General features: G+C 45.4%; 1 protein-coding gene across 1 annotated transcript in view; it reads left to right on the plus strand.

The window, feature by feature from the left end:
• Positions 1 to 5,590: 5,590 nt before the first annotated feature.
• LOC142558346 (ATP-binding cassette sub-family C member 2-like) overlaps positions 5,591 to 12,426 on the plus strand; it is a 33,122-nt gene continuing 26,286 nt past the window's right edge. The window contains exon 1 of the mRNA XM_075670491.1: positions 5,591 to 5,712. Coding sequence (XP_075526606.1) covers positions 5,639 to 5,712 — 74 coding nt within the window. The 5' untranslated portion in view covers positions 5,591 to 5,638. The remainder of the gene's footprint in view (positions 5,713 to 12,426) is intronic.

Consider the following 12,426-nt stretch of genomic DNA (forward strand, 5'->3'; position numbering starts at 1 on the left):
TAATAAAGAAAGAAAGGCGTGCTGAAACTAGAACGAGAACCAGGAAACGGACAACACCGTTTCCCTCCACTTGTGTCTGCCCCTATACCAACCTTTTCTAACATGCTCTTATTGTTGTTGTTGCCTCAAAACATGGCTTGTACCCACGAGGGGATCGGTTACACTAGATTGATAGAGAGGTAGACCAAACAAAATAAGAAAAGGGCTAAAGGCAAGCATTTGAAACAAAGCTTTAAGCAACTAAATGACGACGCAAACTTTGGGACGGCGTATACAAAACTTAGAAAAAAATAAAGATAACTTAAAAAGTGTCCCACGGTCGGTACATTAGCAGCGTAAACTGCAGGACGCTTCATATATTCCTAAAAGCTTGTTCAAATTTTTCTCGTTCGCCTTCTTTTCTGTTGTGGTGGTAGTTTCAGCAGGAATTCTGTCGCAAAGTTTTTTTTTTCAAACACCAGATTTGCCTTTTCGAATATTTCATACCGTTTCTAAAATTCTGTATGTGGTCGTTTAATGTTGTGCTTTCTCGTGAGGTTTCCAGGAATTAATTTGGTTATTACACGTTGCATATTTTCGCACTCGGCTGCCTAATTTTCTGTCGTCTGGTTCTAGTAAAAACTTGAACTTTTCCTACACAACGTGTCACTCATATCTACTGTATTGTAATGTATTCCTTAAAGAAAAACATTCCGCATACGTGTTTGTACTAAATTTCAGAGACCGGTTGATGAAGATTCGTCATCACTACTTTCGCGCCAAGCCTGCACAATACTGCTTCCGTAAGTACTATAGAATACTTTTTGCAACTTATTTTAAATTCTAATCTGTCCACCAGACACGAGAGCTTCTTGGCCCGGTTAGTATTTGCTGAAAGACATACCTGCTTCATGAATAAATATGGAAAAACGCGCATGCACAAGCGTGTTAGCTTGCGCATGCGTGTCTTTTTTTCTCGACTTCTTCGTGGGTTTGCACCCTAAATAACACAGCTAAAAGTACCGCCCGCGGAACCGTGAGTGTGTCTTCCTTTTATTGTGTCCTTCCTGTGGCAAATATACTTTGTGGACAAAACAGGCCCATTTTTACTCACGCTAAAACTGAAAGTTCTTCACAGCTCTACAGCATCCCCAGGACCTTTATTCTTCACGAGTGGGAACACACCTATCAGGAAAGGGATAAAGTAAGAAGGCACAATCTCTCCAATGTTATTCACTGCATGCTTACAAGTATTACACTGGGGTGGATTAGAAAGGAGGATCGGAGGTGAATATCTCAACAACCTTCGGCTGGCAGATCACATGGCCTTGCTCAGTAGCGATGGCGACGAATCGCACCAAATGAATGAGGACCTTAACCGAGAAAGTGTAAGAGTAGGACGTAATAGTTCTGCGGAAACCCGCAAGCAGTTGGGAAGTAATTAACAAAGGGAAAAGGAGACATGCACCCAATCGTAGCAACTGCTACAAAGGGTGGATGTTCAACCCCCCTCTACTAGTATAGTTGAAGACCAACATGGAGAAGACAAAGGTAATGTCCAATAGCATGGCAAGAGAACGAGAATTCGGCATCGCCAATCAGCCTCTAAAATCTGTGAAGTACTGTTAGCTATGTCAATTACTTACAGGGGACCCCGATCTTGAGACGGAAACTCACAGAAGAATAAAAATTGGTTGGAGTGCATTCGGCAGACATTACCGAATCATGACCTAGTTGGTAGTCAGTGCTTGTTATGTGGTATTTGCTTCTCTGTGCGTCATTGTTTCAATCGAGCTATGTAAGCACAGTTCTAGAGCTTAGTGCTGCCGGTAAAAAGAAAATCATTCAATTATTGCATTCTATTCTAGAAACTATGAAGTCGAAAAGGAGCTCGATAAACGTTACGGACCACGCCAAGAGTTAAGGAACGACATATGGGGGGCGTAACGTTGAAACGGGAAAAGAGCGGTGTGGTTCTGAGAGAAAACTGCGGTAGCCAGTATTCCAGTTGACATTAAGAGAAACAAACACTGGTCGGCAGTCCATGAAGCATATAACCGGCGGGCTTTTAGTGTCACAGAATGAGTGCCAAGAAAGAGAAGCGCAGTCGGGGACGGCAGAACATTAGGTGGGGTAAGGAAATCAATAAAACTTGCGGATGCAACCTGTAATCCGCTAGCGCAAGACAGGAGTAATTGCACATCGCTGCAAGAGGGTTACGTCCGGCAGTGGGCAACAAAATAGGCTTATTCTAATAATGACGTTGAATGTTCTATCACGCAGAATGCGCATGTTATAAAGCCCAACTTTCTAAATTTGTGGAAACAGCAACCTGCTGGATAAATGTCAAAGACTGGGTCATTCCAGACTAAAATTGCACCAAGATGTTACACAGAGAGATTCAGTCATCGCATACTTAAGTGCTACCTGAAGCGCATGACAAGCTAACAGCATTAAGGCTTTGAATAAAATGCGAACTGATTGCTATCCTCTCATGGTATATTTTTTCAGGCGCCGGGTTATACCAGTCGTGAATTCTACAATACAAAGAGGGCTAAGCTAACATTACATTTTAGTGACTCCGCTTTAGTTTTGCGAACCAACAATTCACCGTACCGAAGTAATTCACGGTGGAACTACTACTACGGATTCTTGCACAGAAATAACGGCACCGCAATTATTTCAGTAAGCCTTCGCGGTGTCCTTGCACAAACAAAGTAACAAGGAATGGCCAGCCATGGGGCTGTTTTACAGTAAACGTTTGAATTTCATCAAACATAGTATGCCGCTTAATCAGCATGCAATACCTTTTTTGCCAGATTCAGCACTTTCTAGAATAAAAACTTTGTTTGTCAACAAAGTTCTCATCTTTTGATCTACGTGGATGTCGAAGTGTTCCCTAAGACGGCTTAAAACCTGCAACCCTCTCACAGTATGAAGTTTTCTTTCTTGTGTGCCTAATTCTGAAGAAGCAAAAACACGGGAAAGGCGGGAGATGGAAATTCAAAACGATGAGCAACACAAGAACAAGGTAAAAGCAGGTGGCAATGTTTCGACAAGTGGACTTGTCCTCGTGAAATATTTGTGAACAAGTGTTAATCATTCCAAATATGTTCACTCTACAAACGAGGGGAAACGATAAATTAGAAGGAACCTAGAGCTGCTTACAGAATACGTTGCTGTGCTTGACACTGAACTAAAATTATTTAATAAAGAGGAGAGGAAACTTCAGCAAAATATAGAAACTGCGCTAGAGCAGCTCGCCTGGCGCTTTTTTGTACCAGCGTTCAATGTGAAACAGAAACATAAGTGAACAAAGAAGAAGTGCCAGAATCGTGTGATTATTCATTTGTTCGTGGGAAGCTGTGCACTCGCTCTCAGATAAGATCGCGAGTTGTTCGCATTTCAAATTGTGTTACCAAAAGCAAAAAAGTAAAAATAAAAATTTGTGCACTATTTGGTCTTTTTGGTTTTGTTGTTGTTGAAAGCGACTTGACCAGCGCTAATAAACGCACACGTCAAACGAAACATACATGATTTACAAATGTCATTTTAGACGTGTGGTCCGAAATGGAAGTCTGCGAGGTACCTTTGCGTGCTCGAGCAGTGTTGTGGGTATCCCATCCACCATAAGGTGTCGCCACCTTGCAGAGCGGACGTTGCTGCTCAAGCTGCAACATTAGGGTAGAAGTGAAAAAGTAATATTTTGCTCATGTCTTTGTGTCCCAAGACTTCCTCATAAATATGCACTTAATAGGAAGTTCGTTGATAAAAAATACAGCCACATGACCGGTTAATCATAGGGGGGACGATAACGCAGGCTCTTCAAAGACGTGAATCGACATGGAGTTTCAGCAACGGCTCGGATACCTGCCCTCCGCAGAGGAATTCGATGCAAAGGACTTATCCACACAATTACGGCACGACTCATGTCACGGTAACAAACAAATATTCCAGTTCTGACGAACTTTGTTCTTTGCTTAAGAACTCTTCAAGTGTCCAATAGATAATGCTGTTCCTCAAAGAATTCCAATACGAGGCAGTCTCGAGTATGTGTCTGTGCGTGTACTTTGCAGGTGAAAGTTTCTATGGCTGCTGATGGAAGTTTGCCTACTGTTTTGAGCCTTGAGAAACATAACGTTACATGCTTTCAGTAATTACAATTGAGGTCTATTGCTCGAACTGAACTCACCTGATGTATGTGCAAACATATTACGACTGGGTTTCAGTCGCACGCAGATGGAGGACCAAACAGGCTTCTGGCCAATAGAGATGCAGTAACAGTGAGCAATACTATGGATTGGCCACAGATCAGTTTTCCCACACTCGCCTGAGCCCAATATATATAAATCGTATTTATTTCAGTGTTATTCGTTATTTTAGGGGTTTCAAAGCTGTCAAACAAAGTACACAAAATATTACTTTGAATTCAACGTGCTACTGCGCGCCTCGTCTACTCTGCACCGGCGATTTCGAAGGGGTAATAAGACAGTAAATTCGACTTGGCGACCTCGTGAACATGCCTAGTGGTTGCTGTAAATGTTGGCTCCTTCAAAGAAAGAGCAGCCACGTGACCTGCAAGCTACAGAAAAAACTGGGATTTCTGTCAGGAGCAGCCAAATTAACAGTTACGCTCACGCCTTGTCACTTAATGCGGTCGTCAACTCAGCCAGTGGCTATGGTGTCGGACTGCTAAGCACGAGGTCGCGGGATAAAATCCCGCCCACAGGCGGCCGCATTTCGAGGCGGACGAAATGCAAAAACACTCATGTACTTTGAATTAGGTCCAGGTTAAGGAACCTCAGGCGGTCCAAAATATTCCGGAGTCCCTCACTGCGGCGTACCTCGTAATGAGACCGTGGTTTTGGCAAGTAAAAACACGTAATCTAGTCTGAGTGAGCCATTTAGAACCGTTATTCGTTCGATGCCCCATTTTGAGAGCGCTCGCACCACTCTCTCAAGGTGCGTGCGAGTGCTCACTTAGCATTGGTCGCGTATCTTGTGCCACAGCTTTAAAAATCCTGAAAAAATGTATAGCGTGTACCCGTTATGATGTACTTGAAAACTGAGCTTAATTATGCCCTCGAACTTGGGTGATTACACAAGCAAGCCTTAATTTGAATATGTAATTTTTTTAACACTTGGGTAATCCACGATACCAGCAAAAGAGTACCTGGATTTGGGGAACTCTATTGCTAGCGAACAGAGTGCACGATATCCTCCTCCTAAGGGGCACACGTTTTTGTAATAGTATGGACCTAGTTAGCTTGGTCACGATGGGCAGATGGGGTTTCGATACATCATGTGCGTTACCGAAAATTGGCACTCACTGAGAATTTCAGGACTGCTTAACCGTAAAGCAGGATTGTTTCCCACCATATTTGTTTTAATGCATGTAGCTTACCAATAACCAAAAAAAACGCAACGTTCTGGCGCATTCCGATTGCTGAGTGAGCTGAGAAATGCAGTCCAGCATATGATGTCGGCACGTGTCAGACCCTGGCAAAGATAAACCTTTAAAAGGATTCATTTCTGATGCATTAGATCCTTTGTTGGTATTATAAGCAATTTTCATGACTAGATTGTGTTGTGTTTTTCCAGTAAAATAGCTCCTAGGAGCCGTGGTTCATTCGTGCTCGTTCTGCTGAAGGTCTTGTGGATGGACGTCCTGTGGATTGTACTGGCCGTCGTGGGCTACTACGCCTCCGTATTCGCAAGAATCCCTGCCCTCGAGTAAGTTATAAGCCATGGGTATAGTGCATAGCTGATGTACTATCAAATAATTTGAGGATAGCGCCTCTGGTGAAATATTAAGGTCTGTCTGATTTCGATGCATATTTCTGAACCAATTGCAGAAACTTTCGTCCGCTATGGTGGACAAGTTCCCATCATAAAAATGCAGTTTTGCGTCTGTGCGCTTCGGGGTTATTTCAAATCAAGGGGAAAAGTGCAACAACGAAGGAGATCTGGCGCCTGTTGCAGGAGCTTAAGTCTTTTCCACCACTGCATAGGTTCCAATGGGCAGGTAGCCGAAGGAATGTTGGCTATGGGTGCTATTCTTTGTCAGAAAACGTGCCCCAAGAAAACATTGTTTTAACGAAAGCATTAAGCGCGTTGCAAACCTTAGCCAACGTACTCTGACAAAGACATATCGCTGTTTTATGCTAGCTGGTTAAGTGTTGTAACCAAAGCAGCAGGCATCCATATACCTCCACCACGAGATTTATAGCCCTGCGCCATATTGTCTGCTGCTCATAGATCTGCGTCGGCTACGTTGTAAAATTAGCTAGAGCAGGACAACAATGAACTCGAGCTCAACTGTCCTGACGCAAATCAAAGAACGCAGTGCAGGCGGCGCGCGCAGCGCCGTTAAATCGAGGTCAAAAGTGCTGCGCTCTCTGAATTACTGTGAGAGGGTCAGCCAAATAGAAGATACCTCTAGTCAGTCAGCAGACAATTATCGCTGATCTCGAGCCTGTTGAGAAAGAAGGAGGGCTAGCAGAATGCACGGAAGCCGGCTTTCAAGCTATTGCAAAAATCTTAGTGTTGAGTTCCAAGCCGACTGTAAATAATAAAGAAAGTCGCAATTTCGCCCGAAAGGTGAAGCATCGATTGCCATAGCAAGTTATTGCGCAGCTATACGAAGTAAGCATAGTAGTTTTATCTGCTGTATAGGGTGTAAACATAGACACACTCAACATGCGGACAACTTTCTGTGGCTTTGAAGGGAAAGCTACGGGAGCTTGGCTGCTGCACATGTGTTACCGCGCCAAGTGGTCCGGCAGCGTTTGACTGTGCTTTTGGTTGCTCGGAACGGACGCTGAATCGACGCAGCTTCCACGTGCGACGGTTTCGCATTTCCCCCGACGCAGGGAAAAACCGCAAAATAAGTAAAGCTTTGCACTCAGTGGTGCATTCTGTCTTACTTAACTATCGTTTATAAGTGGTTTATGTTTTGTCTTCGCCAGCCTAAACTAACGCGGATTACAACGCGCGACTGTTTTCACAAGCGCTCGCCCTTGTGCGATCTTTCCTTTGTCCTGCCTCTTTCTTAGTGTGTTGCTTTGTTTTCGTAGTAACTTGCCTCCGTAGCTTTCTTTTCATAGACAAAGAAAGTTGTTCGCGAGTGCATATAATAAGCACGGTTTCCTGTGCGTACGGGACAGCATGAATACATTTCACTCAACCGCGGAAACTCGCTGCCAAGGCGCTGCAGTGAGGAAACGCGGCAGTGGCAGCGAGCGAATTGACCTGCGTGAAGTTGCTCCCATCAACGCGAAAACAGAGCGCAATGCGGACTCTTTACCCATCGCAAGATGGCTTTGACAGATACAGCGGCCCGGCCAAGCATATCCCACGGAAAACGGGGGTCAGAGCTGCGCACCTATTGGCTCTCGCCACAGGCCACTTCCACTAGCATAGCAGCACCCGGGGCCTTAGCCGCCGACGTTCCCTTCAAGATTTCATTTTGTTTACGCTCTGACGCTGGCTGCCACAAGGTGTGAGACCGGGCTATTTGATATTCCATGCTGATATAACCAGCGCAAGAGTTGACTCGGAATACTGGCTGCCGCCGCGGTGAACACACTGCAGCATTGGGCACTGACACTCAATTTGGTGATAGGAACACGCATAACTTGCATTGCGGCCTATTCGAGGCACGTGAATCAATTTGAACAGCTTCGAGAAACGCTGCGCAATGCTCGATCCTCAAGGGTTGCGCAGCGTTTCTATATACCACGCACTTCCTGTGTGGGATAGGTTTTCCTTATACGCGACTGAGCGCGCGCAGCCCCCTCAGCGGCCCGGAATAGAACGCGCCTCTCTCTCTTCCCCCAAGCCTCACACACAAAAGAAGGTTGTGCGCTTCCTCCCCGCTTTCCGCCATTGCGTGCGCGAGATTGCTGCCCCATCGCCGGCTCACGCTCCTCACTCGCACATGCAGCATACGGCGCGCGGCGACGATTCTATCGCCCATGGACATTATACGGAACCTCACGGCGAAGGCGACGGCAGAAATGCGCCTGGAGTCTCCATGTTGTGGCTATCGCAATAAAATTCCGGCGGAACCAATCTCGCGAGAACTGTCGACGGTAATGCACTTAGCTTAGAAGTGTGGAAAACAGCGCGAAGAGGTAGCCGCCGTCGCCGCGGTTTATTCAGGCCGCCCAGCCATGGTGTCACGCAATCGCTGGAGCGGTCGGTAGCGCGGCCGTTCAGGTCGAGCGCAGTAGCGTGTTCTATTCTCGCGCTGCAAGCACGTGAGCCCTTTCGTCTTACACAGCTCTGGAGGTAATATTTTTTGGAGATGATTTTTTCCCAAGCGCCCCAAGAAAGTTAACACAAAAACTCATGGATTACAGCGAAAATAATTCATAAAAAGCGTCTCTTCAAACGAATGAGGTCTCGAAAATTCTCTACAAGAACACGTAATTGTATTCATTCCGCTTCACAGGAACTTAATATGGAAATTATTAGAGCGAAACATTGTTACATGAATAAAACACCAATTTTATTAAATCCTCTCCGGGGATATTTTGGAGCTACATTTCAGGGCCCAAATCTCGCATTCAATTTCTGACACGTGAAAATAAGACTATCACAAACAGCTCTGAAATGGCTTGCCTCTTCAATGAATATTTTGAATTGCTCTTCACATGGGATGATGGTACTACACCCCAAACAGTACATTCCATTAGGCACTGTATATCTGAACCAACTATTAGACAGGACGGCATTTTGAACCTGCTCCTTATACTAGATGAGAAAAAAATTTCCTGGCTCTGATCAAATTCCCAACGCTTCTTTAAAGAGGTACGCCGAGTGGTGCTCATGTTTCCTTTCGGATATCTATACTAAATCTCTAGAATCTGGCGACGTTCCGAGAGGCTGGAAGTGGGCTAAGGTAGTACCGATTCACAAACAGGGTTCCAAACATGACGTCACTAATTACCAACCAATCTTTTTGACAAGTACATGTTGCAAAACGCCAGAGCACATCCCAACTACCCACATAACTAAATTTATTGAAGAGAAGGACAATTTGGGTAAAAACAGCTTGGCTTTTGCCGATGGTACTCCATGCACAGTTACTAATCTCACTGAAGTTACGCATGAAATCGGTCGATGTATTGATGGAAGGGGTCAAATAGATATGGTATTTATTGATTTCCGCAAATCATTCGACAGAATATCTCATAGAAAGCTGCTTATGAAGCTGTCTCATTTCTTAGGCAATACCCAGCTATTAAAATGGATTGAGGCATATTTGTCAGAAAGAGAACAATTTGTTTCATTAAATTCTGTTTGCACTACCAATAAACCAGTTCGATGAGGTGTGCCGCATGGATCTGTTATAGGCCCTTTACTTTTTTCCATTTATATTAGCGATATGGGACCAGGTCTTTCGCCGCAAATATCCATCAAGCATTATGCAGATGACATCATTATATATGCTAAAATATTCACTCCTAATGATCAACAGGAGCTTAGTAACCATTTACAAAAAGTAAGTCTCTGGTGTGATGAATGGCAAATGGAATTGAATGCATCAAAAACTGTTTGTATGCGTATGACGCGTAAAAAAGATCCTTTAATTTTCTCCTACAGCATTAACGCAGCCGAATTAGCTGAGGTTAAGGAATTTAAATACCTAGGAATTCATCTGGCACATGATTTGAACTGGTCGGTACATGTCGACAACACCTGTAATAAGGCCATGTGCACACTTTGGTTATTACGAAGAAAACTTCACGAAGCCACACCAGAGGTAAAAACAATGGCCTACAAAATGACTGTACTTCCTGTACTGACTTATGCAAGCCATGTTTGGGAGCCGTACACTCAACAGAACGCACTAAAATGTGAGCGCGTACAAAACAGGGCCTTGAGGTTTATTTTTAACGCATGCGCTAGAACCCAGTCCGTCACCGAACTTAGAAATAGAGCTGGCCTCATGACTGTCAAGCAAAAAATGCAGCTTAACGGCTGACATTCTTTTTTCACGTATGAAGCGGAGACTATAAAGTAGACTTAGAAAAACACACCACGTTAGAGAGACCTGCTAACCCCAGAAAAAAGCATCCAAAACATATTAAACCACTTAATTATGGAACAGAATCCTTCAAAAATTCGTTCCTGGCTCGAAGAATAGACGATTGGAACAGCTTGCCACATGATACAGTAGAATGTAATGATTTACAATATTTTGTAAAGGCATGTTACCAATTATTTGTAAACGGTTGATAATACGTTTTATGGTTAGCTGTTTGTCGGTTGCAGTTGTTTCGGCGCGTTACTTTTTCGTTAGATCCATATAGTGCTATAGTTTATTCATTGTAAGTCATGTTTATTGCTTCATATTTTTTTATGTGCTGTGCCTTCCTATCCTGATAGCTTTGTATTGAATTGTTTAACCATCTACTATGTCTAGTTTGATGGCAGCAATGTAACCGCAACTCCTGTCTTGGCTTGCGCTGACAGCCATGAATAAATAAAATAAATAAATGTGCGCCTACAGTAATTTCCTTGAAAAGAGTCACAGCCGCAGAAGTATTGTAGCGAATAAACGCACTGCCACCGCGAAAACGCGTCATCCATGAGGCATGTTCACCGTAGCTGGACTCCTTTATCGCATTTCCCCCTGTACACACTGCGCTATCTATCGGTCCGCGTGTGGCCTTTGGAATGCATGGAGCGCCGGTGGCTTCGAATGCTGATACATGAGCTTTCCATGAGGCGTGTACTGCAATCGGGCTCCTGGCTGGCGCTTCCCTCTGGACACTCTGCGCCATCTAGCGACGCTGCCGGAGAGGTCCGAGCGTGGTCTCCGAGATGTGTGGCGCGCGGGGCCATGTGGACACTCAAAACGATTCCCTCGCTGGCGGCGCACCCAGTGGTACATGCCCAGTGACAACTTAGCGTGCGAGAGGATCATGAAGAATGGGGCACATGAAGTGTATTTCTGGCGCAGCTCTCAAAAGCGGCAGTCTGCTCTACTTGAGAGAAACATCTCACCTCAGTTGGATTCCCCGTATCACGGGAGGAATTTAAATGTTATTCTTTTTATTGAAGAATAAAATGGTTAGGTATTCACATGGTCGCCGAGCGGAAACTCCGAGCACGAGCTCCGTAAATGGCCCAAGAATTCTAATTGCATAAAACGCAATCTAAATTCTCACACACCATACAGTCTTGGTGAATTCGAACACAAGTATTTTTAATGCACTGACGACCATAGAAACATAGCCCTTGAAGTGTTCATGGGTCCTATCGGTACAAAAATATATTGTTTCTGTAACTACCGACTCGTCCTGCCCACTCTCTTTGTTCTCGTCTTCGTGCGCTTTTACAGTTTCAAGATGCTAGCAATAAATTATTATTCACTGAATGAGTGATTTGAGCAGCTATCACCGCAAAGGAAGCGACGAAGGGAACCAAGCTTCGAACTGTCATTTCCTGCCGCAATAACAGAGCAACATAAGGTAATAAAATGGCTGTGGCTTAGCTAAGGTTAAGCCCAGGATGCGAAGCATACTAGCCTTTATTTTAGTTGTTGAACCACTGTTTAGCCTGGTGAACTGCTGTTGCTTGGCTATATTTGGTTCGGCTAGACGAAGAAACAACTCATGCGTTACTCTGCTTCGCCTTCAAGAGTGGAACGCGACAGCGTTCCCGTCGACCCGCCAAGGGGTGTAAGACAATGGGCTACGGCGCAGCGACTACGCGCCCCGCATTGGACGCGGTGAGCGTCGAGCATCGCAGCGTTCGGCGCGGCAACGAAATGTGCGCCTGAGCAAGCGACGCACGCCTGAGCCTAGAAACAGCTCGTTTCTAAGGCAACACCGCATTCACTAGAGGCGCTTTTGTACCGCTTTGAAGCATCGTACTCGTGGCTCAGTGGTAGCGTCTCCGTCTCACACTCCGGAGGCCCTGGTTCGATTCCCACCCAGCCCATCTTGCAAGAGTTGAGCCAAAGCCACCTAGAAACAAGCGCAGCTGCTTATATACCGCCGCGACGCCGCGAGCGACGGCGGGAGTTGGAGCCCCGTTTCTCCTCTGTCGTGACGTCACGGTGTCACGTGGTCAGCCTTGAGGGCGACGCCGCGAGCGACGGCGCGAGTTGGAGCCCCGTTTCTCCTCTGTCGTGACGTCACGGTGTCACGTGGTATTGAAGGCGACACCGCCGCGCCTGAGGAGCTGGGTTGAGCTCTAGTAATATGCTTCGCATAAAACAAAACTGGTTCAAAATTACAAGAAGTTATGCGTGGCCCGTCTACCGCAAACACAAGAGACTAGTGGAGTAGGGGGTAGGCCAGTAAAGTAGTGCCAAACCGCAGACAAGACACACGAGCGCCGGCAACGCGTCCCTACGACGTCCGTCGAAGGCGTCTACTACGGCGTCCGCGATTCGCGTGGCCAACGCCGTAACAAATGCCGCGGTTATCT

Source organism: Dermacentor variabilis, chromosome 9, assembly GCF_050947875.1.
Source record: "Dermacentor variabilis isolate Ectoservices chromosome 9, ASM5094787v1, whole genome shotgun sequence".
In the NCBI taxonomy this organism is placed as follows: Eukaryota; Metazoa; Arthropoda; class Arachnida; order Ixodida; family Ixodidae; genus Dermacentor; species Dermacentor variabilis.